This window comes from Toxoplasma gondii, chromosome V, assembly GCF_000006565.2.
Source record: "Toxoplasma gondii ME49 chromosome V, whole genome shotgun sequence".
Taxonomy (NCBI): Eukaryota; Apicomplexa; class Conoidasida; order Eucoccidiorida; family Sarcocystidae; genus Toxoplasma; species Toxoplasma gondii.
The window spans coordinates 2259562-2283874 of NC_031472.1; the positions used below are offsets into that span (position 1 = coordinate 2259562).

At 49.7% G+C, this 24313-nt stretch overlaps 4 protein-coding genes across 4 annotated transcripts; 2 read left to right on the forward strand and 2 right to left on the reverse strand.

The window, feature by feature from the left end:
• The first annotated feature begins 521 nt into the window (after nucleotides 1-521).
• TGME49_285730 (TBC domain containing protein) lies at nucleotides 522-10702 on the forward strand. The gene is made up of 15 exons (XM_002369170.2): nucleotides 522-1711; nucleotides 2853-2935; nucleotides 3372-3408; nucleotides 3771-3811; nucleotides 4484-4602; nucleotides 5432-5492; nucleotides 5749-5803; nucleotides 6362-6393; nucleotides 6919-6993; nucleotides 7501-7576; nucleotides 8109-8190; nucleotides 8507-8601; nucleotides 9207-9256; nucleotides 9697-9770; nucleotides 10346-10702. The coding sequence occupies exons 1-15, from the start codon at nucleotides 1264-1266 to the stop codon at nucleotides 10395-10397; spliced, it is 1380 nt and encodes a 459-aa protein (XP_002369211.1). The 5' UTR covers nucleotides 522-1263; the 3' UTR covers nucleotides 10398-10702.
• Nucleotides 10703-11654: 952 nt separating this feature from the next.
• TGME49_285720 (ATP binding protein, putative) lies at nucleotides 11655-15206 on the reverse strand. The gene is made up of 3 exons (XM_002369169.2): nucleotides 13667-15206; nucleotides 13186-13302; nucleotides 11655-12820 (listed from the first exon to the last, which is right to left on the reverse strand). The coding sequence occupies exons 1-3, from the start codon at nucleotides 14462-14464 to the stop codon at nucleotides 12440-12442; spliced, it is 1296 nt and encodes a 431-aa protein (XP_002369210.1). The 5' UTR covers nucleotides 14465-15206; the 3' UTR covers nucleotides 11655-12439.
• A 429-nt stretch (nucleotides 15207-15635) lies between these two features.
• Nucleotides 15636-18054, forward strand: TGME49_285710 (hypothetical protein). The gene has a single exon (XM_002369168.2). The coding sequence runs from the start codon at nucleotides 16510-16512 to the stop codon at nucleotides 17500-17502; it is 993 nt and encodes a 330-aa protein (XP_002369209.1). The 5' UTR covers nucleotides 15636-16509; the 3' UTR covers nucleotides 17503-18054.
• UFD1AP (ubiquitin fusion degradation protein UFD1AP) lies at nucleotides 17702-23998 on the reverse strand. Its single transcript, XM_018781956.1, has 7 exons — nucleotides 22360-23998; nucleotides 21668-21773; nucleotides 20909-20976; nucleotides 19758-20041; nucleotides 19150-19267; nucleotides 18845-18956; nucleotides 17702-18390 (listed from the first exon to the last, which is right to left on the reverse strand). Exons 1-7 carry the CDS (start codon nucleotides 23725-23727, stop codon nucleotides 18197-18199), a joined length of 2250 nt encoding a protein of 749 aa, XP_018637810.1. The 5' UTR covers nucleotides 23728-23998; the 3' UTR covers nucleotides 17702-18196.
• Nucleotides 23999-24313: the final 315 nt, after the last annotated feature.

Here is a 24313-nt window from a genome sequence, read left to right on the forward strand (position 1 = left end):
AAAATCCTGCCTTTGCCTCCTACTGTTTTTCCTTTCTTTCGTCTGAATCTTCTTCGAGTAGGACTTGTGTGTCTACCGCGCTAGTTCGTTTGTCGTAGACTCCTCCTATACTCCGTCTTCTTCTACACCGGTCTTCCGAAGATCCTCTTTTTTGTTTCCTTGGCCGTCTTGGCCGCTGGCGCTGAGCAGAAGAAAGGATTGTTTCTTTTGAGTCGCCTTGCTTCTTCTCTTTCTCGTCTTTCACACACCGCCTCCCTGCGAGGCTCTCTGCAAATCCTCCGCCTCGCGTTCGCATTCAGAAAACTTCCTAGAAGCGTACGCAGAAACGAGGCGCAGGGCGCGAACTCTGAATAGAGCCGAAAGCAGAAGCGGCGAAAACGCAGCGAGCGAGAGCGAGAACGCTGTGGACTGGGAGAGATGCGACAGAAGCGTCTCCAAGCAGAGAAAAGACTCTCGTGGGGGGTCCAGAAACAACTTTGAAGAGAGAAACCTGGGGGAGGTTTCTCCAGCGAACGTCTCGCTTCGAGCTTCAAAAGAGAAGACGTCGGACCTGCAGCTTCAAACGAGATTTGATGTTGCTTTCTTTCTCCTCATCGTTTGTCGCATTCGTTTTCTCTTTCCAGTTCCCTCATTTTTTTTCTCTTTTCTGCTTCGGCGGTTGGCGTTCGCGCCTCGTTCGCGTCTCTCCCTTTGCCGCGCTTCTCCTTCTCGAGAAAATGTACCGCCGCTTCCTTTAAAGTTGCGGTGGTTCCAATTCCAGTCTCTCTGTTGACACTCGTCTTGTCTTCACGACCAGAGAGTCGTTGTGCGCATTCTCTCTCTTTTTGTTCGTCACCAGCTCTCGTCTTTCGCTCTTGATCACTCGAGGCTCGTTTGCTTCTCCTTTCTCGAATCGGCGCTGCCCCTTTTTCGCCCATCTCACTCCTCGCTGCACTTTGCTTCCCCTTCGTCTTCGGCCTCGTCGTCTCTCTGCTTCCTCTCATGTCGTTTTTCGTTCCCCTCTCGTCGTTCCTCTTGGCCGTCCAGTCTCCGCCTCGTGCTCCGAAGAAGGGCTTTCGACCACAGTGCTTCGCTCCCTCGAGCGTCTCTTTCTCGCGCATCTGCTTCGTCTCCGGTCGCACCAGCTCGAGCGTTGTCAAGAAAAACGACGACTTCATCTTGTCTCTCCTCTCGTCGTTTTCGTCGCGTTCTCTCTGCAAGTTTTCTCTTCTTCGCGTCTTTTCGCATTCGCACATGCACCACCAAACCAGCTGAAATCCAAGAATGTTGGCCCCCGAGCCTCTCACCTCTCCTCGTCACTCCCCTCCGTCTTCTTCTTCCTCGTCGTCGTCTTCCTCGTCTTCTTCTTCCTCTGCGTCGTCTTCCTCGTCTTCTTCTTCCTCTGCGTCGTCTTCCTCGTCTTCTTCTTCCTCGTCGTCTTCTTTCTCGTCTTCTTCTTCCTCGTCGTCTTCTTTCTCGTCTTCTTCTTCCTCGTCGTCTTCTTTCTCGTCTTCTTCTTCTTCTTCTGCTTCTGCTCAGCCTCCACCTTTTCTTCCTGGGGATGGCAACGCAAACCGCGAAAGCCATTCTCGTGAGTGGAGATCTAGGAGAGGAGACACTCTCACAAACTCGGAAGGCGTCGCGGAGACAGCAGGATCGGCCTCGCCCTCGAAGCTCACCGTTCGCGCGGAGAGATTCTGTGCTCTCCTCGCGCGATCGAACGTCGATTTGAGTGCGTGGACTTCTTTGCTCTCCTCAAAGAAATTCACTCAGTTGACAGTACATGGCACCGGATCCGGGTGTCAAACCGCTCCTTCCGTTGTCCTGTTTGTGCACCGTGGAGAATCCGTCCGGCCGTCTTTTCATTCGATTTCGCTTCGCCTGACAACTGTTCTTGATCTACCTCTATCTCCAGTTCTCCTCGGTCAACCAATCTATCTTTCTACCTGTCTATCCATCTCTTTATGTACCTGTGTATCTCTCTGTCTGTCAGTCTTCGGCCTATATATCATTTTATCTGTCCATATGTCTAACGGTCTGTGTCTTTCTACATCTATCTACCTATACCTCGCTGCGTCTATCTATCCATTTCTATTACTCTCTCTCCGTCTCTGTGTCTCTGTCTGTCTCTCTATCTCCATCTTTGGATGTCTCTATCTTTGTATCTATCTGGCTGTGTGTCGACTTGCATCGATCCGTCTGTTACCGCAGCGAATTTGTCCACCCTTCTGTCTGCCCGTCTGTTTTTCCATCTGTCGATTTGCACCACCGTCCATCTTCATACTCATCTCCCCGTAACTTCTTCGGACGAGCGTGCTGCCTCTGCTACCGGGAAGCAAATGTACCGATATATATATATATATATTTATTTTATTTATTTATATTTATTTATATATATTTTTTATATATATTTATTTACATATATATATATATATATATTTATATATTTTTTATATACATTTATTTATATATATTTTTATATAGCAGCGTGTAGCTATAGGGATGTGTCTGTTTGGGCTTTCGCGTGAATGCCGGTGCATCGCCGAAGCTTCCTTTCGGTGGAGCGATAGGTACGCTCTTCGCCTTGTACAGTTCCAGGTGGATCTCCGTGTCTGATCACACTGCTCAGATGTCTGCGTTTATTCTTGTTTTTCAAGCCGACTGTGAGAACACAAAAACTGTCGAGAGAGAAGAGACGCTGTGACGACGTTTGTGTCTACCTCACGCGTCACCCAGACAGTTATGCACATCGCTCTCTCTGGCTCTTCGAGCTCCTCCTTTGTCTGTCGACATTCCGAATGGAGCCACAACAGAGAAGACCGCGGAACGACGAAGTGAGCGTCTGTCTTCCTTCGCTTTCCTCCTCTTTCCAGACGAACTGAAGCAACTGCTGTGGAGCGGGGTCCCCAAGTGTTGTCCAACTTCCATACGCAGCGACTCTTGGAGAATCGTCCTCGTAAGTGCCTCGCCCGCCGCGGCTCGGCTTATATTCGAAGAAGATCGAGAAACGAGCCGTCGTAGAGTTTCTGGCCTCCCTGAGGTTCGTCCTGAATGCATTTGGGGGGCGTTTGAAGATGGAGAGTGTCGTCTCCCTTGACGGTTTCCAGAGAAGGTCGGCGCCCTCGAGGTTCTTTTCCAAGAGGCTGCGTTTTTCCTTTTCAGTGGCTTTGCTTCGTGTCGCCTTGGCGGAATGGCACACACTGCCAGTCCGTCTGCGCGCGAGACTCGCAGAGGGGAAGCCGGTCTCTGGGTCAGGGACGCCTGTCGTGATGGAAGCGCGAGAGGCAGAGCGATAGAGAACTAAAGAGTAAACAGAAACTCTCTGTGGGCATGTCGATAGAAGTCCATGTTTCGATTTCCTTCTTTTTCCATCTCGTCTCTGCGGACTTCAGGGCTACCTCCCCGTCAATCGCGAGCGCGCTGCCCACGGTGAGTCGATCCTTCCCGAGTGTATGTACACCCCACGAGTCGTCGCCTGTATACTCTTCTCGCTGTCTTCTCAATACTCTGTATAGAATGTATCTTCATAGAAACATATACAAACCTACAAATATACATACGTATGCAGTTCTGATTTTGTATCGATGAGCGTTATCATTCAATTCCATGGCCCTCCTTCGAGATAGAGACGCGTATAAGGAAGGAAGCTGGGCGTTGCATGCAGCTCTCTGTGCTGGTTGAAGGCGGCCTCGCGACTCTAGGCATTCCGCGCCGTCGCTGGCTTCTGATGGACACAATCGCGTTCTTTGTGAGCAGCCGTTCAAGCGCAAGTGTGTGCCTCGTTTTTTCAGTTCTCGCGAAAAAGCGAAGCGAGTACAACGAGCTTCTTCAGGTGAGCTTTTTGCGAACAAGAGAGAGGCTTCTTTCCGTCGCGGAAGTCGAAGACTGGACAGGAAGACGCGCCGACTTGAATCGGGAGAGAACCAACGATGCGAAGCGCGTTCGACGCCATGTCCGTTCCTGAAATGAAGGCATCTCCGCAGGATACACGAGGCATTTACTCGCTTTTTGTGGAGAGAGGGAAGTTATATTTTTTCGTGGTGTTCGGGGAGCCCTGCGTCTCTGTGAACGACGATGCATGTGCACAGATCGTGATTCGTTGGACCACCAGACGGGAGCAAGAGGCGGAGGCGCGTTGTGTTTCTCTTTCTCGTTCCGCCTCCCGGACTGTCCGGGGTGCTCCTTCCGCGAGTTGGTTCTCTCCATGAATTGTCTGTTGCTGGCTACCTTCCGGAAAAGAAGCGAGGCCTGTCTCTGCGGACTGCTTTGTCACGAGCCGGAGACGCTTTTTGTCGCTAACGCAGGAGACTGCGTGTGTGTTAATCAGCCGAGGTCTGCAGGTTCTGATCGCTGCATGCGTGCCTCCTTTCGGCTCGTCGACCGAGAGAAGTCGACGCTCCAAGCCGACGGGGAAATGCAAACCTTTGTGTGTGTACCTTCCTTTGTTGCCACTGCTTCTCCTCGCGTCAAGAGTCTCTTCTCCGTTCCTTCATCTGTGTTGCAGCATTACTACGAGAAAGAAACGCCTTCCGTCGACGAAGCGAAGCTGCTGCGCCAGCTGAGAGTCGACATTCCCCGCACCCACTCTGGTCGTCTCTTCTTCAGCCACCCAAGAATTCAAGCGTAAGTGGAGAGCTTTTCCCGTGGAAAGTCCTTGCTGCGGGTGTCGAATTGTGAGGGAGTCGGAGCTCGCGCCAAGGAAAGCATCTTCGAAGTCACACCCACAAACCTTCTTGCGATGAAGTGATGAATTATTTCCAACTGAACGCTTCGAGTCGATGCTCCCTTCTTGTTGCGTCAATGATGAATAAGGACTGGTCTCTCCCGCCTCCGTCGTTCGCAAGGGGGCTGTCTTTCCAAGTCGCAGTCCCTCCGTTTGCCGTGATTTCCGAGACTTCGGTGTCCTCCGACTCACATGCGAGTCCTCTTCTCTGCGCCAGTCCACTTGCTGCTGGAAAAGGGTGCGTCGCGTAGCCTCAAAGCGGCCGGAAAATGTCCTTTCGAGCGGCGACTGCTTGGCTCCTTTCCGATCACCAAGGAACGAAATTCACTGCAGGACCTCTGAGTCTCCAACACCGACCTGTAAACATCAGCCGGCGTCACCACACAGCGGTTGCAACTAGGAGGAAGCGGAACTGCTTTTTTTTCGTCTCTTTCTCCTGCGCTCTGGGCTGGGGACCCTCTCCGCTGTGTTTTCTGCACAACGGTTCTCCGCAGTCGAGTCCACATCGTTCGGTTCTTTGGCTCTCTGAATTCGGAAGAAAAATCGACTTGTCGGAGTTGAACGGAAGCAACTCTATTGGCCGTGTATGGCCTTCTCCCGCGCTTCTTCGTCTGGATCCAAATCCGGCTTTCTCGCCTCTTTTTTTATTCCGGTGCATGCTCGAGTAGTACCGGTGTGTCTCCGCTCTTCAATTTGTTTTCATTTTTTCAATGTGCGTTTATACCACAGATGCATGGAGCGCGCGCTGTTTCTCTGGGCAGTCAAGAATCCGGCGAGCGGATACGTTCAGGTGAGAAGTCGCTTTTCCTGTTTCGCGTCTTCGTTTTTCCTCTTCTTCCTCTCTGCCTGGATCTCCGCATCCCCAGCGACTGCTCTCCGCGTGCTCTCTCCTGTTTTGTTCTCTGTCTGGGCACTCTCCTTCGTTCTTTGCTAGTTGCTTTGTCGGCCGATCTTTAGCGTCCACCTCGTCGAGGCGCGTTCTAGCGCGTCTCCGCGGCGTACCCTTTGCTCTACTTTCGAGGACGTCTGGGTCTCTTTTTGTTCAGGGCATGAACGACCTCATCACTCCTTTCCTGTCTGTCTTCTTGGAAAGCAGTCTCGGTGCGTGGTTTCTCACGTCGAACGCCGGACATGCATCCGGAGAAGACTCGCGGAGTCGCATGCATACGTCCCTGCGAATTCTCGCTTTCTCCAACTCTTCTCGCGAACAGCTGCAAACGCGTTCTCGCAGCAAGACCGACTACTTTTCACCTTCGGAGGGTCTCGACACCACGGCTGTGGCAGGGAGAGTTTCCCTTTCTTCGTTTCACTTTCTCCGTGTCTCCTCTTCCGTTTTCGTCTTTGTCGACGCACCCGGTCACACATCTTTCTCTTTAGCCTCTCACCTTCTTTGTGTGAATCATCTCTCGTTTCTCGTTCTTGCTTTTACCTTGTTGAGCGCCTCTGTCGGCTCGTCTCGGCTGCTCGTTTCGTCGCATTCTGCCTCCAGCGCGATGCAGTTTTCCTCTTCCTCCGCATCACCTTTTCTCTCTTCCTCAGTCTCGCACTTTGTCTCTTTCGTCTCCCGTTGCCTCCTCCCGTCTCCTGTCGGTGTCGCTGTTCCGTCCTCGCTCCATGGCGCTCTCTCGTTCCCTGTGGTTCTCCATTTCGGCTGCGCAGGACGCGATCCAGACACAGTCTCCATCGATGAAGTACGAAGACAGCTCTCTCCGAACTGACCTTCTTAAAACAGCCTGCAAATGCGTTTCTCCACCAACTCTCTTCCAGACATCCACTCACTTCCAGCTTCTCCACCTCACCTTATATGCACATGATATCTCTTTTAATCCCTCTCTCTATATATATTATATCATATATATATATATATACTATATATACATACGTACAGATTTATATACTTCAGTATACGTGTATACGCGTATACAGCCATACAGGTATATAGTATCGAGACTTCCTGTAAAGATGCATATGTAGGCGTTCACCATAGTTTTATATATACAATTTGTATGTGTACCTGTATCGTTGTATGTGTACATCCATGTGCATTGATGCATGTGCGTAGACGTACATTTAATTGCATATTCGTATATATGCAAAAGGAGTGAGGATGACATCTTTGCGCAGGTGGATGCTCGTTTCGCCTGTCCGTATTGTATTGTATCTCCCGCATGCAGTTTTCTCCCCTTGGAGTGTACATACACTGCGTGTTCTTTCAGATTCCTGGAGGGATCCTTCACGAGGTCGAGGCGGATTCTTTCTGGTGTCTCTCGAAGCTTCTGGCGCACATTCAAGTCAGATTCTCCGTCCTCTCTTTACTCTCTTCATTCCCTTTCCGATGTTTAAAAAAAGTGCAGTCGTCGCTCCTCCACAACGGCACCCAACCTGCCGATCGGTCTGCCCTCCTCCCCATATCCTGTGTGCAGTGATCAAATATATATATATATATATATACATGTAGAGATCTGTAGATATCTTGATCTATCTGTATGTCTGTATCTGTATGTGTATTTATATGTAGATATGTGATGGATTTTTTGTTAGGTTACAGAGTCAAGCACGCTCGCAGGAGGTTATTTTCGAGACCTTGAGGACGCGTTTTTCGTTTTCCTGTCTTCAGCGTTTCCGCCGTTTGTGTCGTTTAAGAAGGCCCATTGAGACAGCCGTGCGTTGTGAAGAAAGCTCGTCAACTGCGTTGGGATGTCTCGTCGAACAACTTCAGAGGACTTTCTTGACTGTTGAGAGTGAGAAAAATGAGGAAGGACGAGAAAAAGATTTTCGAAAAAATGTTCTGCCTTCAGGATCACTTCACGTTTGGACAACCCGGCATTCAGCGATCCGTCATGAAGCTCACCGACATCGTCAAGCGAGTTGATGGTGCGTCTTTTCTCAGGCTTTTTCAGCTTTTCCACATAAATATTCAGAGACACTCTGCACGGTTTTACCTATTGCGCCGTCTCGATCTGCTCACATCAATCCTCTCTCCATATATATATATATGCATATATGTATGTATACATATATGTATATGCATGTATATTCTTCTCTGTATGTGTACGTTCAGGTAGATGTGAATCCATGCTTGTGGGCGCACCGTGTTGCAGCGAACTCGCGAGTGTATGCTATCGAGGGTGATGTTCACTTGGAGATTTACTTGGACAGTTATGTTTTCGTATAGATTTGGTGTCAGTGTAGAGATTTGTTTGTCCATACGTTTTTATCTGTACAGTTCGAGGATCTTGTTAGAAGCTCTTTTCCGTGAAATGCCGAGGTTATCCTGCGTATCCGTCTCCCCCATTGACTTGGTTCTGTCGCTTTGCCAGAGCTCCGAAACAGTTGCGTGATGCTCGAGGCTCCAGTCGTTTCTTCCTCTCGTTTCCTCTCGTTCGCTCTTCCTTTCTCTGAACAGAGCCGCTGTACGTACACCTCAGCACGCAAGGCGTCGACTTTCTGCAGATGTCCTTTCGGTGGATGAATTGTCTCCTCATGAGGTACGCGTTTTTCTCTCATTCAGAATCGTCTGTCTCCGCGTAACTTTTTTTCTTCGTCAACCTTTCCTCTCTCCTGACGACGCTTGTCTGATTCTCTGTTTCCTTTGTTCCTCCATTGTCTCTTCTTCCCTTTTCTACAACGTGACGCTTTGTTTCCCCGGGGACCTCGCTTTCCGGCAGAAAAAGACACTCCATTTCGAGATTCGGCGTTTCTGAGACGACAACGCAGAGTGGAGAGGCGCACCTCTCGAAGGACGCAGAATGTCTTTTCTTCCTCCATTTTCTCTCTTTTCGCGCCTTCTTCTTTCTCGTTCAGAGAATTTCCTCTCCGATGCATCATTCGGCTTTGGGATACGTACATCGCCGAGCACGCAGAAGGCTTCAGTTCCTTCCACGTCTACGTCTGCGCTGGTGAGGATCCGCGCGACGGCGTTTTCCTCCCTGAAAGAATAGAGTCTTCGCACGGAGAGGCGCAAGGAAAGACTCTGAAGAGAGCCGGTCTCCTGTTCTCGGTGTCGACGCCTCAGCGCGGCGGAGGCGCCGGACTCCTTTGAATTCGTTCCTGAACGAAACATCTTCTCTCGCTGATGCAGCCGAGATGGGCAGACCCTGAAGCCTCGATGCAATCGCGAATCGAACGCTGAGTCTCACAAGCCTTTTTTCGAGAACTACAGAGGCGCGTTCGCCAGTTCTGTGTCTGCACTCGAGGATAAGCAATGCACAGCTGTAGAGACACCCGAAATGGGGAGAGGGTTTCTGGACTCTGCTGTCACAGCTTGGCATAGCGACGAAGGAGGGGTTTCCCAGCGTTCGTTTCTCTGTCAAACAAGCAGGCAAAGCGTTTCGAGTCGGTTGCCGAACGCCCGTCGAGCTCCTGCTTGTGACGTTCCCTATAAGGAGAGAAAAAGGGCATGTTCTCGACTCTGTAACGTTTTCTTCCGCTAGGCGCTCGTGTTCTGGCTTTTGCCCGTCTCTTCACCCGTTTGCTCTTTGTGGAATCCGTTTGCTGCGAGCAGTTTTTCTCGTCTTCTGGTCGCAGCAGCTGAAGCAAATGAACTTCCAGCAGGTGCGTGCAACAGACTCAGTAGACACCTGGGGAAGCCGAAGGCTCGGGGAGGGGCTGCGAGCGCGAAGTTGATTCACGCGAAACGCAGTGACGGAAATCGATGCCGGCCACCACGCATTTGTAAATACTTGTACAAATGCACACGCATGTAAATATCATATATATATATATATATATACATATACATATACATATATGTATATATATATATATATATATATATATATGTATATAGTACATCCATAAATCTGGAGACCTCTATACCCATGTTTAATATATGTATATACAAACATATATATATATATATATATATATATATATATATATGTAGGGGTAGAAATAGGCAAAGATGTAGATCGATTTTTCTTCGAGATTTTGTTGCGCTCTGTCTCTTAACATCTAGCTGCGAAAATGTCTTCTTCTACTGTTTTTTTTCGAAGCTGATGATTTTCATTCAAAATTTTCCGACGGCCGACTGGTCCGAGCAGGAGATGGAGACTCTCCTCGCCGAAGCGTGAGTTTCTGCTTTCACCAAATAGTGTCTTCTTTCAACGAGTGCTTTCCATTTCAAGTGCAAGTGTCATATATATATATATACATATATATATATATATATATATATATGAGTTGATGTGTAAATGCGTACGTGCAGTATAATTTTGTAGATGTACAGAGATATATGTATGACTATATATGTGTATATATTCGTACATGCGGATACATCGATGTATAGTGTGTAGATCTACATGTTTAGGTTATTTAGACAGTGTGAACAAACGCACGGTACAAGGTAGTTGTCTTGAATAGACATGTGGAGGCTTCCTTCCTCGCGTTGACGGCTCCCTACATGGAAACACAAATTCACCTATTCATATTTACAATATATATATATATATATATATATGTATATGTATATATATATATATATATATATATATAAAAATACATTGTGACCGACATGTGTCTGTTTCTATCAACGAAAAGCTTTTCTGGGTTCGTGCTTGTCTCAGTCAGGCCTGTGTGGGGACGACGAGTTTCGGTTTCTGAGACTTCTTATTTTTTGAGTTTTCGAGAGTTTTTCCTTTTCAGATTTGTATTGAAGTCTCTCTTCCACGCGGCTCCAAAGCACTTGGGTCCCTGACCGGCTTTCCTCGTCGAGGACGGCGTTTCTCTTTTATATACTTATGTCGAAGGAAGAACATCGTTGTCGCGAAAGACAGGGTGCAAAGAGAAGGGCGTTCCGTGACTTCTCTGTTTTTTTCTTACTGTATCGTTCCGCAGCATCACCCCGTTCGCCAAGTCTTTCAGGTACTTGTCAAGACGCTGCTGCACATCGCAGAGATTCGATTCGCTTCCTTTTTTCTCGTTTATCATTTCTCTTTCCTTCCTCTACGTCCTCCCCGTTCGCTTTCCATTTCGCTTTCTCTTGATTTCTATTCTGTCTGATGTCTTCTCTGTGTGTCCTCCTCCTCTTTCTCTTGCTTGGCCCTGTCTGTCGCTTCTCTCCCCCTGCTCTCTTTTTTGCTATTGCCATCTCTTCCTCGCCAGCCTTCCCCGATATCGCCCTGTCTCTTTCGCTTCTCGTTTACGCTGTGTTCCTTCCTCTGCCTTCCTCATAGCGTTCGCACTGAAGAGGCCGTGGTTTTCGGACGGCTGCGCCGCGAAGACGCGCCGCCGGCCGGCGCCTTCTCGTTGCCGGGAGGTCGACAGGTCTCAACGTGATCGCGGTCGGACAGAAACGGCTGATGTATCTCGTAAACCGGATCCCGCTTGTCAAGTTCGTTGCCTGTGTTTACCCCCCTGCGGCCTCAGGGTCAGAGCGAAGTGATCTTCAAGCCTCGCGTGAAGTCTCGAGGCAAAACCGCTTTTCTCGTCTCACCCTTTATCTCTCTGCAGTGCGTCCTCACTGCCGGCCGAGTCGGATCTGAGTCTCGCCTCATTCCACGGTGGAGCGAAACAGGCGGCCTGCTGAAGGCGCGTCGCGAAACACAGATGCCTCTCCCTTGCAGAAGTCGGAAGGAATTCATCTGTCCGAATTTGTGTCATCAGGCACATGTTGTATTTAATTTTAAATCACACGAACATACAGACCTGGCACCGCATTCGGATTTCCTCTTGCATTCATAGTTGTTCAAACGAGTCAAAACAACATGTCTTCCAGAAAAAACCAATAGCCGAGGCACGTCTTCATGTCTTGTCTCCATGTCTACACCGATATCCCTTCAGAGACTGCCTGCTTACAGTATACACATATGTATATATATATATATATATGTATATATGTATATATATATATATATATACATATTTGGATAGATACATATGTCGGAGCGTATGTGTGTACGCGGTAGTAAACACTCCTCCAGAATTCGACATTTCTGTATGTACCCTCGTGGGGGGGGGGGGAAGGGAAAGGGGGAAGACATGAAAGGGCAGGCAATCACGAATGGCGTTTCTGGAAGAAAGAAAGCGAACTGAAGAAGCGTTTTCGGAGTGTACAGACACGCCCCGCCTCCCAGCGCCTCGAAATTCACGTGACGCAGGTGAAACGAAGCGCCGAACAAATTGCTGAACAGGGACATCCTTTGTCACATACCTGGTCCCTCAGATCTACGTATGGTATATATACCAGTAATAACAATAAGTATGTGTATGTATGCCGCTGCATAAAAGTGAACCAGTACGTCAATAGAGGTGTATATATATGTGTATGTTGACAAGCACAGCAGGCGCTGGGTCGGTGGAGCCGTTTGGTGTGAAAGCAGCTAGGGAAGCACCCTGACATCGGATGACACTGATACCTCCCTTTTGGGAGAGAAGAGAGACACAGAGAAGAGACGGATGCAGAGAAATAGGTTTTCAAGAGCTAATGAACAGACACTCTCACATCGAGAAAAGACAAAAAATAGAAACCGAAGAAATTAGACGCTCGCGACGTGCCATTTCCCTTTCAAATATCCTTTTCAGCGCCTCCCCAGACAACATACGCTTTCAAGAATGTTAATCCTTGACCCTCTTCGTCGAGGCTTTCCCTCTGTCGTTTCAACATCCCCTGTGTCTCTGAAAAAACGATGCTGTCTCGATGTCTTCTCTCATTGATGAAAAAACACCCCTTCTTGTCCGATTGACTCTCCTTGCATCCACTCGTTTCTTTCCTTCGGATTTCCCCCCGGTCTCCTGCTTCTACGCCTCCGAGGCGCCGACTTCCGCGAGGTCATCCTGTCTCTTTGGGCTCGACGTGACTGTCTCTTGACCTCCAGAGACTGTCTCTTGACCTCCAGAGACTGTCTCTTGGCCTCCAGAGACTGTCTCTTGGCCTCCAGAGACTGTCTCTTGGCCTCCAGAGACACTTTTACCGGCCGTAGAGCCGCGGGCGACGACGGCTGCGAGCGCCGCCGCTTGGACTGAAGGGTCGTAGTCTCTTTTGAATCGCTCGAGTTGAGCTTCAGCAGACTCTCGAGCTCTCTGCTCCTTTGTTCTTTTCTGTTGCTCTAGAAAAGGCAGGAAGTCTGTTCGGTACTCCTCCGCACATCTCTCCAACTGCATCACCACATCTGCCATGCCCTGAAAAAAAAGAGACAGTTCTGTCGCTCTTTAAGCGCCGCCGTTCCACGTAGGTCGCCTCTCGATAGAACGAAAAGGACGACGAGAGACGCGTACGCACGTAGAGATACTTCGTTCATTATATACATGCACGTATAGAAATATATACATATATATATATATATATATATATATATATATATATATATTTATATACGGGATTGAAGATAGAGAGGAGATAGAAGCACGTGAGGTGCACTATTTAACTCGAATGCATATATATATACATATACATAAATGAAGAGAAGAGTGAGATCTTTTAAGACTAGTCTGAGATCCAAAATTGTGGCTCTCGAAAGGCAGCTTTTCCATTGACGGCTGCTCACCTCGCCTGTGACGGAGGAGACACCGACAGTCTGAATGACTCGGTAGAATTCGACAAGCATCAACGCACTCGACCGGCTCAGACTCGCCAGGTAACTTTCGTCCGTCAACAGCGCCTCCTAAAAACAAAGACGCACGCATTCCGAAAACACCGCTTCTCCAAAATAGGCACCTCGCAAGGACAGCACCTCGTGCATACATATACGTATATATATATATATATATATATATATATATATATATATATATGTATAAAGTGTCGTCTACATAGAACTTACATAAAAAACATTTATATATATATATATATATATATATGTCATCTTCGTGAGGCGTATGCATGTGAAACTCGCATGCATATATATATATATATATGATATTAAATATTATATATATATATAATATATATATATACGTATCGGTGTCGGAGATGTGTTGGAGGCTGTGAGTGAGGATGGGGCTTCGATGCGTTGCAGGGCGTCGGACCTGGAAGGCGTCGTAGTTGACCATCCACTCTTGGCAGAGTCGGTGGTTCGCGACGTCGACTTTGTTGAAACAGCCCAGAAAAGGGAGTTTCGCTTTATACAAGACGCTGCATGCGTACAGCATGTTGCTCATCAGCGTGACAGGTCTGGAGCATCTGGGCGTATCGAGGACGTAGCAGACGCAGGTGGGGAGCGACGCACTCAAGCTCTCCAAAATGATGGTTCCGCTGGCGGACCAGGTGAAAACCTCGATTTGGCCGGGTGTGTCGACGAGAATGACGTCATGGGTGGCGCGCCGCTGCTCCAGCAGCTGCAGGACGTCTCCAAACTTGGTCGCAAACAAGTTCAGAGAAGTCAAGATTGCTCCGTTCGGCCCGAGCCGGTAGTGCTGCATCACCTTCTTGTAGTCGACGGTGTCGCGGATGTCGATGTTCGGTTCGTAGCCGAGAGAGACGACAGCGGGATCCAAGTTCACGGTGTACACGCGCTTTCCGCAGACCTCGCGCAAATGTCTCTGCAGCCCAGCAACGAACGTCGTCTTTCCACTGCCGGCCATTCCGACAATCACCACGACGACTGCGCTGCGAGCAAAGGAAGAAGAAGAAGTAGTAGAGGAAGAGGAAGAAGAAGAGGAAGAAGAAGAGGAAGAAGAAGAAGAGGAAGGAGAAGAGGAAGGAGAAGAAGAAGAGGAAGAAGAAGAGGAAGAAGAAGAGGAAGAGGAAGAAGACAGGAGAGGAGAAGAGAGAGGCGGAGAAGAGATGGGAAGAGAAGAAGAAGAGGAAGGAGAAGAGGTCTCCATTTTGTCTGTGAAGTGAGGTGAGTGGAGAGCGTAGAAGAGGGAAGAGGAGGGCCGAAAAAAGCAACGGAGGAAGGTTCCTAACGCGTTGAACACAGAAAGGGTCGAGCGAAAAAAGACGGAGAAAGACCAGACAACGGATTCTGCAGAGGAGAGACGGAACGAAAAAAACGGGAGAGAAGAATAATGGAATTCCTAAAAACTCAGCTTCGATTGCCTTTCTTCCAAGAGCGCGGAAACATGCCGACCCGCAGATCGCGAGAAGATACACCACAACGAGAGGCGCCGAGGCTAGCGACGCATTTTTTCGCGTCAAAAAGTTCTTTCAGACAAACGATGAGGAGTGTAGACTTTGGAAAAGAAGAAACTGCGGAAAACGACCGCTCAGCAGTCCGAGGAAAAACGCATGCAACTCCAGCTTTGGGGGGGATTCAGGAGATCAGGAGACGCAGAGTCGTTTGCGGCAGAAAAACAGAGACGTAAAGAGATTTCCTCGGGAGAAGAAAAACGGTTGAGAGGAAACGTCCGTCAAAGAAATTCAAAAAACTCAAGAAAGGGGTGCGACACAGCGCGTGGAAGTGAGAAGAGCCGGTCCTGCGCTCATCGCAATTCGGACCTCCTCAGGCCTTGTGAGGTGTACATACACCTCGCTCAACCGGAATGCATGCACTGGAAGTCTACGAAAACAGGCTGTTGTTAGCTTGTTTTCACGTCTGTGTGGAGTCTGCGCGTTTTTGAAGATCGAGACACGCAACACTGAATGAATCGAGAGAAATCACGCAAGTCGGCGACGTGCAAGGCTGCTCGATGGTGCCTCACCCTCTGGAGACAGCGGCGTATCGCGACTTTTTGAGCAGGAAAGGTCGACCTCGCGCATGCGCGCTGGGCGAGCGGATACTTCTCTGCCTGTCTCGTTGCGCCCTCTCTCCGACTGCTTTTGGCGGTTCGCTTCCACTTTGTTCTCGACTTTGCCGCACTTCGTGAGCTGATGTGACTTGTGCGACTCTTTTTCCGAAGAAAGGTGAGAGGTCTCTCTTCTTGGCAGTGCATGCACTCGAGCTGGCTGCTCAGCGCGCCGTTTCGAGAGCGTCGGCCGCGCCAGCTGCGGCTCGGGTGTCTAGACACACCCGGTGCATGCCGAGAACGAGGCTGGAGAGTGAGGACATGTCTTCAATCGGAGCGTCAGTCACTTAAAGCGGAGAGCGGAGCTTCCTCGGCGCTGTCCTGCGTTCGCTTTGTGGAATCTGACAGGGAAGAAACGTCCCGAGTGTGTCGCTTGTGTCGGCTGTCGCCCTGTCTCCTTCCGATGTAGACATCCGCGTCGCTGTCGATTTCCGTCTCGCCTTCCGGCCTTTCCGCTCACTCCGAAACGCTCACCTCGTCACGTCTGTTTCGAGATCGCCTTGCCTTGCACACAGAGATTCGAAAAACAAGACAACGGGGTGTAGGCGCGTCCGCCTTGAGGCAAGGGTACTTGCTCTTCAGGTGGACGACGTCCTGGCTCTTCAAAAGAAGTGGAGTGTGCTCTCGGTCGGCGCTTCCTCCCGAGGCTTGTTCTTGCTTCTCGCACTGCCGCTTCCTTCGTCCCTCGTTCCACGCACATGCGACGGAAGAGAGGAGGCTAGCGGAAGCTGCATGCGCTCGCTCTGTCGTGACACCCTGCCGAGCCTCGAGACAGAGGCAGCATCCAGACGGCGGACCCTCTCCAGCTCTAAAGTGCATTCGCAGAGGCGAATGCAGAAGGATGCGCGCACCGGACAGAGGATGCTGAAGCATCTCTTTCCTTCCGTCCCCATGACCCTGTCGTTTCTTCCTCTCTCCAGTGCACCTTCTTCCCGCGAACGTCGGGTGGAGCAACACCCGTTTGCGCTGTTCTCGTCGGCACTCCAAGTGCGACGCTCCTACAAACCGCGTTTCAGCTCTCTGTGTTCCACCCAAGATATCGAAGGACCCCTGTTCCAAACTGGGCTCTTTTCCTGGTCGAAACGAGTCCTTTTGGTCATTCCCTTTATCGCAGCTCGGACTGTCCGCTGAACTGCATCGTGGCGATGGAGGCGAGAAGCGAGGGAGAGACAAACGCTGTTCTCCCGCCGGCTGTCTCCGCCGTACAGTCACCGGAAGACCTGAGCGTCATGGTGGACGGTGCCCCTCTTCTCTCGCACACTTCGGTCCCCGAGTGGGCACACTTTTGCTTCAGATCCAGAGCGTATCGAACGGTACCCGTTGGCGGCGTGCTTGACGCCGCAGACGCTGAAACGCGGGAGACACTGTGGGACGGCGGCCGGACGCCAGACTCTCCACGCGGAGGAGAGGAGAAAGAGAAAGAAGACGAATACGCACATATGCTCCACGACGTCCTCACTGCCTACGGAAACGTATCGGAGCTGAACTACTTCGTCAGCTGCGATCCGAGTGTACGTACACCCGACGCCGTCGACGCTTCCCCACGTGTGCATACACCTGAGCCAGCCGGCGGCGCGTCGGGTGTACGTACACCCGAAGGGCCTCTATCGGATGGCGACTCTTGCGCGGCGACTTCGCCTGAGAAGAAAGCGAAGACTGGCGCTTCTGTTTCGTCTCCTCCTGCGGCGAAACACATGCTTGTGTCCTGTCACGTTGGCCGGCGAGTGTGCGGCCACAAGGGCGTCGTCCACGGAGGTTTCATTGCGACGCTGCTGGACAACTCCCTCGGCTACATGGCACACTTTGTCTTTAAGCGCGCAGCCACCAAGAAGCTGGAAGTCTCTTTTGTGCGGCCTCTCCTCGCGAACGCCTTCATCATCGTCGACGTCCAAATCGCGGACATCGACTCTCAGAAGGGCGTCTGCGCAGTCGTCGGCACCGTCTATGCATGCATTCCCGAGCAGTTAAAGCACCTGGGCAAACCAGGCAAGAGAGGCGAACAAGGCGAAAAGGGAGAACAGGGAGACAGTGCGAAGCCGCGAGGCGCGGAACCTGCCGTCCCCGAAGGTGTCTGGGTCGTCGCAGCTGGAAAAGCCATCATGGTGGACGTCACGAAGAAGTGGAAAGGCATACAGTGAAACGCCTCGAACGAAAACGCAAATTAAGGCGTCTTCTGGAACGTCTCGCTCTACTGGTATATCAACTACTTGAAGCCAACCGCATTATCCCTAAAACACGTATATATATATATATATATATATATATATATATATATATATTTCTACATATGCATATATATATATATATATATATGTATGCATATGTATATGGGTATTTATGTGTACAAATGTATATATGTGTAGGCCTGTGTTTCCGTTTGTAGGTTTATCTGAAGTGGGCGATCGACAGCTGTGGTGGAGCGATGGAGTGTTTGTGTGTGTGGAGGCGCGTCTAGACATGAAAACGAAGGTGGAACGTGCTTGGCCCCCAGGAGCATTTCAAGGCGAATCGCCGTTCTTCGTCCTTCGACTGGTTTTTCCACCTCGAGTGCATGCGGTCACGGAACGCTGTGGCTTCGTCGTTTACTGGGGGGGCATATTTGTTTTACGCGGACCCCCCACCACCACGAGTGGAGAAAAACTCGTCATTCATCGATGCGAGCACTGAAAGGCTCCTTAATCTCTCGTTCCGCGCTCCCCCTGTCCCGCCCTCACTCTCTCGTCTGCTCGCCGTCTCTCCTTAACTCGTGATCTCTCGTCTCTCCTCGCTTCTTCCCTCGTTCACTCGTGTTGACTCTTCTCTTCCCGGATGTCATGCGAGTCTCTCCTTCGCTTATGCGTGCTTCGTGTCTTCTGTTCTCTTCTTCTCTCTCTGTTTCTCTTGTTCTCCTGTCAGTCGTCCTTGTGCGACGGCGCTCGGCTCTGTCTCCGTCCTTTCCTCGTCCTTCGCAGGCAGCAGCGTCGTCGCAACGTCGCTATCTTGTACGCAGACATGGTCGGCATCTTCCCCGGTCGCCGCGTTGCCCTCTGCAGGCCGAGAGAAACGCAAACAGTCTGCGTGTCTTTCTGACTAGAGCCGCTCTTTTCGTCTCTCAAAGTCAACATATATCTTCTCCCAAAGCACGTCATTCATCCTTCACATATATATATATATATATATATATATATATATATAGCTAGATACATAGATAGATAGACAGATATACATACATATATATATACACACATATAGATATACATAGATATATATAGATATATATATAAGCAGACACCTAAGTATTTGTGCGTACACGGCTATTTGCATGGAGATATATTTACACTTGTTCTAGGCTGTCGGACACGAATCGGCATTGCCGCGTTCTTGTGAACATTCACTTGTGTCGACATCTCCTGCATGCTGTTGATGCGACTATGCATGCCTGAGCTCATAATACAGACGGCGCACATGCGCCTCTGCCTCCCATGCATGTCTTTCGCCTACCGGCCTGAATCTGTCGAACGTGGAGCCTGAAGGTCTGGCCTTGGATTTTCACAGGGATGACCGAGTTCGCAGTCAAGCTCGAGTAGTGGCGAATCTCTTGTTCGAGCACTTTCTGAAAAAATACACGAGGAAAAACGCAGACAAAGAGCCGGCCCTCTCTCCGCGCATGCCGATTCTCCCGACGACAGATCCGCCGCGAGAGTCGCCATCTCCGATTCGACAGAAAAAGGAGTGGAAGCAGGCAAAGAGACACCCTGCAAACGGTTGGCACAACAGAGCCGCTTCATCAAAATGTTTTTTCTCACCTGAATGTCTCGACCTGTTGCCTGAACGGCTCGCACAAACGCCGAGCTCGTCGGCTGCAGCGTGACGTGACCCGCCAGCGGAAGGCGCTCCCATTTGCATGCAACTATCGAAAACGGCCTGCGCGTAAGTTGTTTAAGAGCACTGTCAAGCAAAAATGTATATATATTTATACACGGATGCAGGTGAACTCGAGTGTCTCCACACATTTACGAACACATACCTTTCTCGCCCACACTCCCCACAAGAATGCATATACATATACATATATATATATATATATATATGTGTATATGTATATATGTATATGTATATGCACACCGCAGTGAATACGTCTGTACACACGTACACACAAAGTATAGAAAGGTCCGAAAGAGGCTGTGACTCTGTCAATTCTCCTCGGGAAACGTAGACGAATACACAGTCGGAACCAGACACTGGTCCAGAACGATAGGCAGGTACACCCAGACGCATCTGCAGAAATACCTGCATACGGAGCGTTTCGCCATACGGAGATTCAAGCATTCTAGACGCCGTGAGAAGCACCCGAACAGAAGAGGACAGATCTGAGGCATGTGCGTATGTGTTGAAGAGGTGAGGAAAACCGTACCGCAAGTCGAGTGCCTTCATGACCCATAAGGGGAGGAAGATGAAGTTTCGGGGGGCGCTGAAGTCGAGGACGCTGACAGACACGCGTCTCGGAGACGTCCTTTGCCTCGCTTTTTTCTCTCCTTCACACTCCGCATTAGCAGCCTTGTCGCCGCCTGGCAAGGCTTGCGGCAGTCGCCCAGCAGCGAATCTCGGAGGCGTGGTTGCGAGAGCCTCCGAGTCGCACAGGTCGAAAACTTTCTCGAGAAGAAAGTGCCAAGGCGCGTCCCACTGTCTCTCGAGCAACTAAAGAAACACAACGGAAAGAAAAACGAGTCACGCAAACAGACGCGGATTCTGATGATGTATTCACCACCACAGAATGGCAAAGACAAAAGTGTATATCGGACCGCTCACATGCGCATGCATCGATTCAGATACATACGCATATACATATACATATATGTATTTACATATATATATATATATATAAATATATGAATAGAAATATATGCATGGATATGTTCAGGAATACACACGGATATTTACAGACGCACATCAGTGAATAGAGGCCTGCGAGAATTCAGATGCCGGGCTACACATAGATCTACAGATGAAGTTGTAGAGAGAGATACACGGATACATCCAGGTGCAGATGGACGCACCAATGCGCCGATAACTACGCAGCTGGCTATAGAGGCGACAGAAGGCACACTGGCAGAGCGACAAAGTTCCCCATGACGGTATTTACATCTACACATATACACACATAAACACGCATATATATACATACGTAGACCTATACATATACATGTACATATATATATTTTATATTTTTATACGCATAGAGGCAGGGACTGATATACGAGCGTATGTGTGTCGAGCGAGAGCGTAGGTAGTCCCGCGGTGAATAGCTGTGTCGCAGGGGGAGATGCATATCTCTCCAGAAAGAGACGAGAACATTTTGTATGGGCCTCGAGACACAGGAGTATCTCATCTGAAATGCAAGCAAAGCTGGAAGACGCGAGAAGGTTGCGAAAAGCCGGAGACAGAAGTCTCGGAAATCCGTCAAGCGTGTCAACGCATTGCGCTTCAAGACGCAAAGGGAAACTGGTCGTTGTTCGAGGAAAGCGGCCTTTCGATCCCTAAGCGCATGCATGCAGCGAAGCATACCAGCGGGAGCACCTCTCGCGGGAGAATGGCTTTGTCGCCTTCCATGATGTGGTTGTGCGAGAAGTGATCTGAAAACAAATGGTTCAAGACCAAGATCACACAAGCGAAGAAAAAGACCGAGTCAGGTTCCATGCTGATACTCCTGGCATTCTGTTATTTTCCTGGGTCGCGTATCCTTCTCCCCATGTCCTCGCAACGCCTTGCCTCAAGTCTCCACCCACAAATTAGCAACTGGTAACAGATGGACAGAGACACAGATACACATCGAATACAAGCCTACACATATGTATATGAACGAATACAGAGACGCACACACAGTCACATACGCATATATATATATATATATATATATATATGTATATAGCTATACAGACGTAGATAGATAGGTACATAGATATAGATAGAGACGGAAGCGTATGTGGACCATCTTCGCCGCTGCATCTGTGAATTGTGCGTTTGATTCCTTTTGTCTCTCTTTGACAGAAAGCAGGCGTTCGAGACTTTTTGAGTCTGCCAACAAGTGATGCAAGAGACATCGCCGCCGTCTGTTCTTGTCTCGAAGACACGCGACTTCTCAGCGACTCGCGGAAAAGAGAGTGCAAATCGCTCTTTTTTACATCACGCAGCTTTCTCGATGGTTCGCAGAGGACAGACTCCTCTCCAGCTGCACCTCGAAGAAAGAGGAGACGACAAGAACAGGCGTCTAGGATGATGACCTGCGCCGAAGTTCGAGGAGCAGTCGCCCTCGGCAGGCTTTACCTGCAGGAGGATTCAACGCCTCTGAGAGCGGCAAGACGAGGTAAACGCGATCTGTGCTTCCCTGTTGCCGAAACAGAATGTTCAGATCTTCCACTCGTTGTTCCAACTGAAACCAAACAAGAAACGTCGAGCGACGGACACAGAATCATAAAACGGCGAACGCTAAACACACTCGAGCAGGACAACGCAAAACCGCATCCACCGCACATTTCTATAGGTGCACATATACATATATATACATATAGATAGATATATTATATATAGATAGATATAGACAGATATAGATAGATATAGATAGATACATACATATGCATATATATTATATACAGATAGACACATGTATATCGACACAAATGCATGCATGCATATTTAAATATATATATATATATATATATAGGTCGGTGTGTAGATACTGTTTTGGACATTGAAAGACACACGTGGATTTTTCATGCTTTCCCCAGCGCAGGTTCTCTACAGCTTCGCAGGTTGTGCGGCAAACGCATACTTGCGCGTTTTGTGCGACGTACATACACGCGGAGATCTGCAAATGTTTGCGCATAGGATTATGATCACATGCCAACGGGGCGTCTGAGTGTACGCGTACCGGCAGCGCCTTGTTGGGCTGCGCGGTCGAGACGCGCGACATCACAAAGCCTTTTTTATTCTTGAATACTCGCGTTTGACTTGCTCACTCGCGCGCGCCGAAGGACATCCGATATCCACGTGGACAGCCGACGTCGCCTTTTTCTGAGATGTATTCCGTCTCTTCCTTCTTCTCCTTCTTTTTCTCCTTCTCCATCACCGCCTTCTTTTTCTCCTCCTTCTTCTGCTTGTACTTCTTTTCCTCCTTCATCTGCTCGTATTTCTTCTTCTCCTTCTTCTTTTGCTTCTCCTTCGTCTCCTGCATGCTCTGTGCGTCGATCTGCTGCTTGCGGTGCATCTGGACTGTGGTTTTCTCCGTCTTCGTCATGACCTGCACCTTCTGCCCCGAGGCCATTCTTTGCCATTCTCTCCACCTTCGCGTCCTGGCAACCACACAGAAAAGCGTTGCAAAGAATCTCGCCGGGTCCCCGGGGAAGCGGCGGGCATCTTCGACACTTGCGTCTCGTTTGAACGGAACCTGTCCTGTCTTCTTCTGCCTCCGCCATCCCCCGACTCTCTCCCTTCTTCGTCAGTGCAGCCAGCGCATGCAACGGGCGCGTGAGCATCTCCGCCTCTCTCCGCTCTCGGCCTATACGCGAGGAAGACTTTCTTCCAGATGTTCGTGGCAATTCTGCAGCGACAAGCGCCGCCGGACTCTTTCTGCATTTCCGCAGACGATCCGACTGCATGCGAAGAGGAAGGAAGCGAGATCGCTCCGTCTCCCATCGATTCGGAGAGGCCTCTTCCGGTTTTGGCGCGGAAGCAGAGGAAGAAGAGGAAAAGGCGAATGGAAAGAAGGAAGAAAAGTGAGAGGAAGGGGAGAGAGCCAAGAAAGGAGAAAGAAGCAAAGAAGCGGAGGGAGTACGCGTAGAATTACAGTGAAAAAAGGGGAGAGTCTTCGCTTTTGCAAAGTCGCCCTGGGTCGACGAAGGAGAGGAGACATGAGCGAAAGAAGGATGGGATGAAGAAGATCCCAGGAAAGACTCCCGCGTACGAGGTGAGAGCTCGACGGTGAGTGCAAAAGCCGACAAGACAAACTGGGGAGAAAGAGAATGACTGAAGACAGGAAAATGAGGCCTTTCTCCAGTTGGTTGACTTCCAGAAAAGGCGGAACGATCGAGGGGGAAAGACGCTGGAGTACGCGAGTAGAAAGCACTGAAACACAGCCACGAAAACGCAGACAGAAGACAAGGGACAACGACGGCAAGACGGAACAGACAAGAGCGAGAAGAGAGAAAAACTTTTTGACGAGGACGAGGCGGAGAAGATGCCAGAGAGGAAACTGGAGAAGAGAAGGGAGGACTGTCCTCACATCCAAAATACCCTTTTCTGCGCATCAGGGAACCTCCTCGACCTGTTGAGCCATGTCTCGCGCCTGCAGCAGCAGCCAGCCCCAGCGTCGGCGTCGCTGTCTCCATTTTTTGAGCGCATTTTTTGAAGGAAAACGAACGGTTTTGATTGTCTCAAACACACAAATGCGTGACAAGTTGCGCAAAAGTAACAGTGAACGAAAGAAAAGAGTTTGGGGCCAGACGCCATGCACGGCGTACACCGCGAGGCGGGGATCTCCGCCACGCACAAGCGAGAGACCTCTGCTCATTCACATGCAGCGGAATCCGAAAGGCATACTTCCTTTACACAATTGAAAGGCTTCTCAGTTTCAGTCTGCAAGAAAAGATCTCCCTAAAGACCCAATCAAGTGAGCGTGGAAGTCTCTGCACACGCGCAGCGCGCATGCAGTGCCAAAGAGACTTTGAGCGGAGACAAGGCTCCCTGTGGTCCAGAGGCAGGAGCGAGAACGAAGTTTGGTTCTTTGTTTACTAGTGGAAAAAATGATATCCATACGCGTTAGGAGAAGAAGAAGACGAATTCAGGCCTCGCATTCTGCACGTGGAAAACGACACGACGCGATCGAGTTGGTGCATGCAGTTCCATTTCCGCAGAGACAGACACGCGCTCAACTCACTGGACATGTCTTGTGAGCCTGGAGGAGCGGCTTCGCTT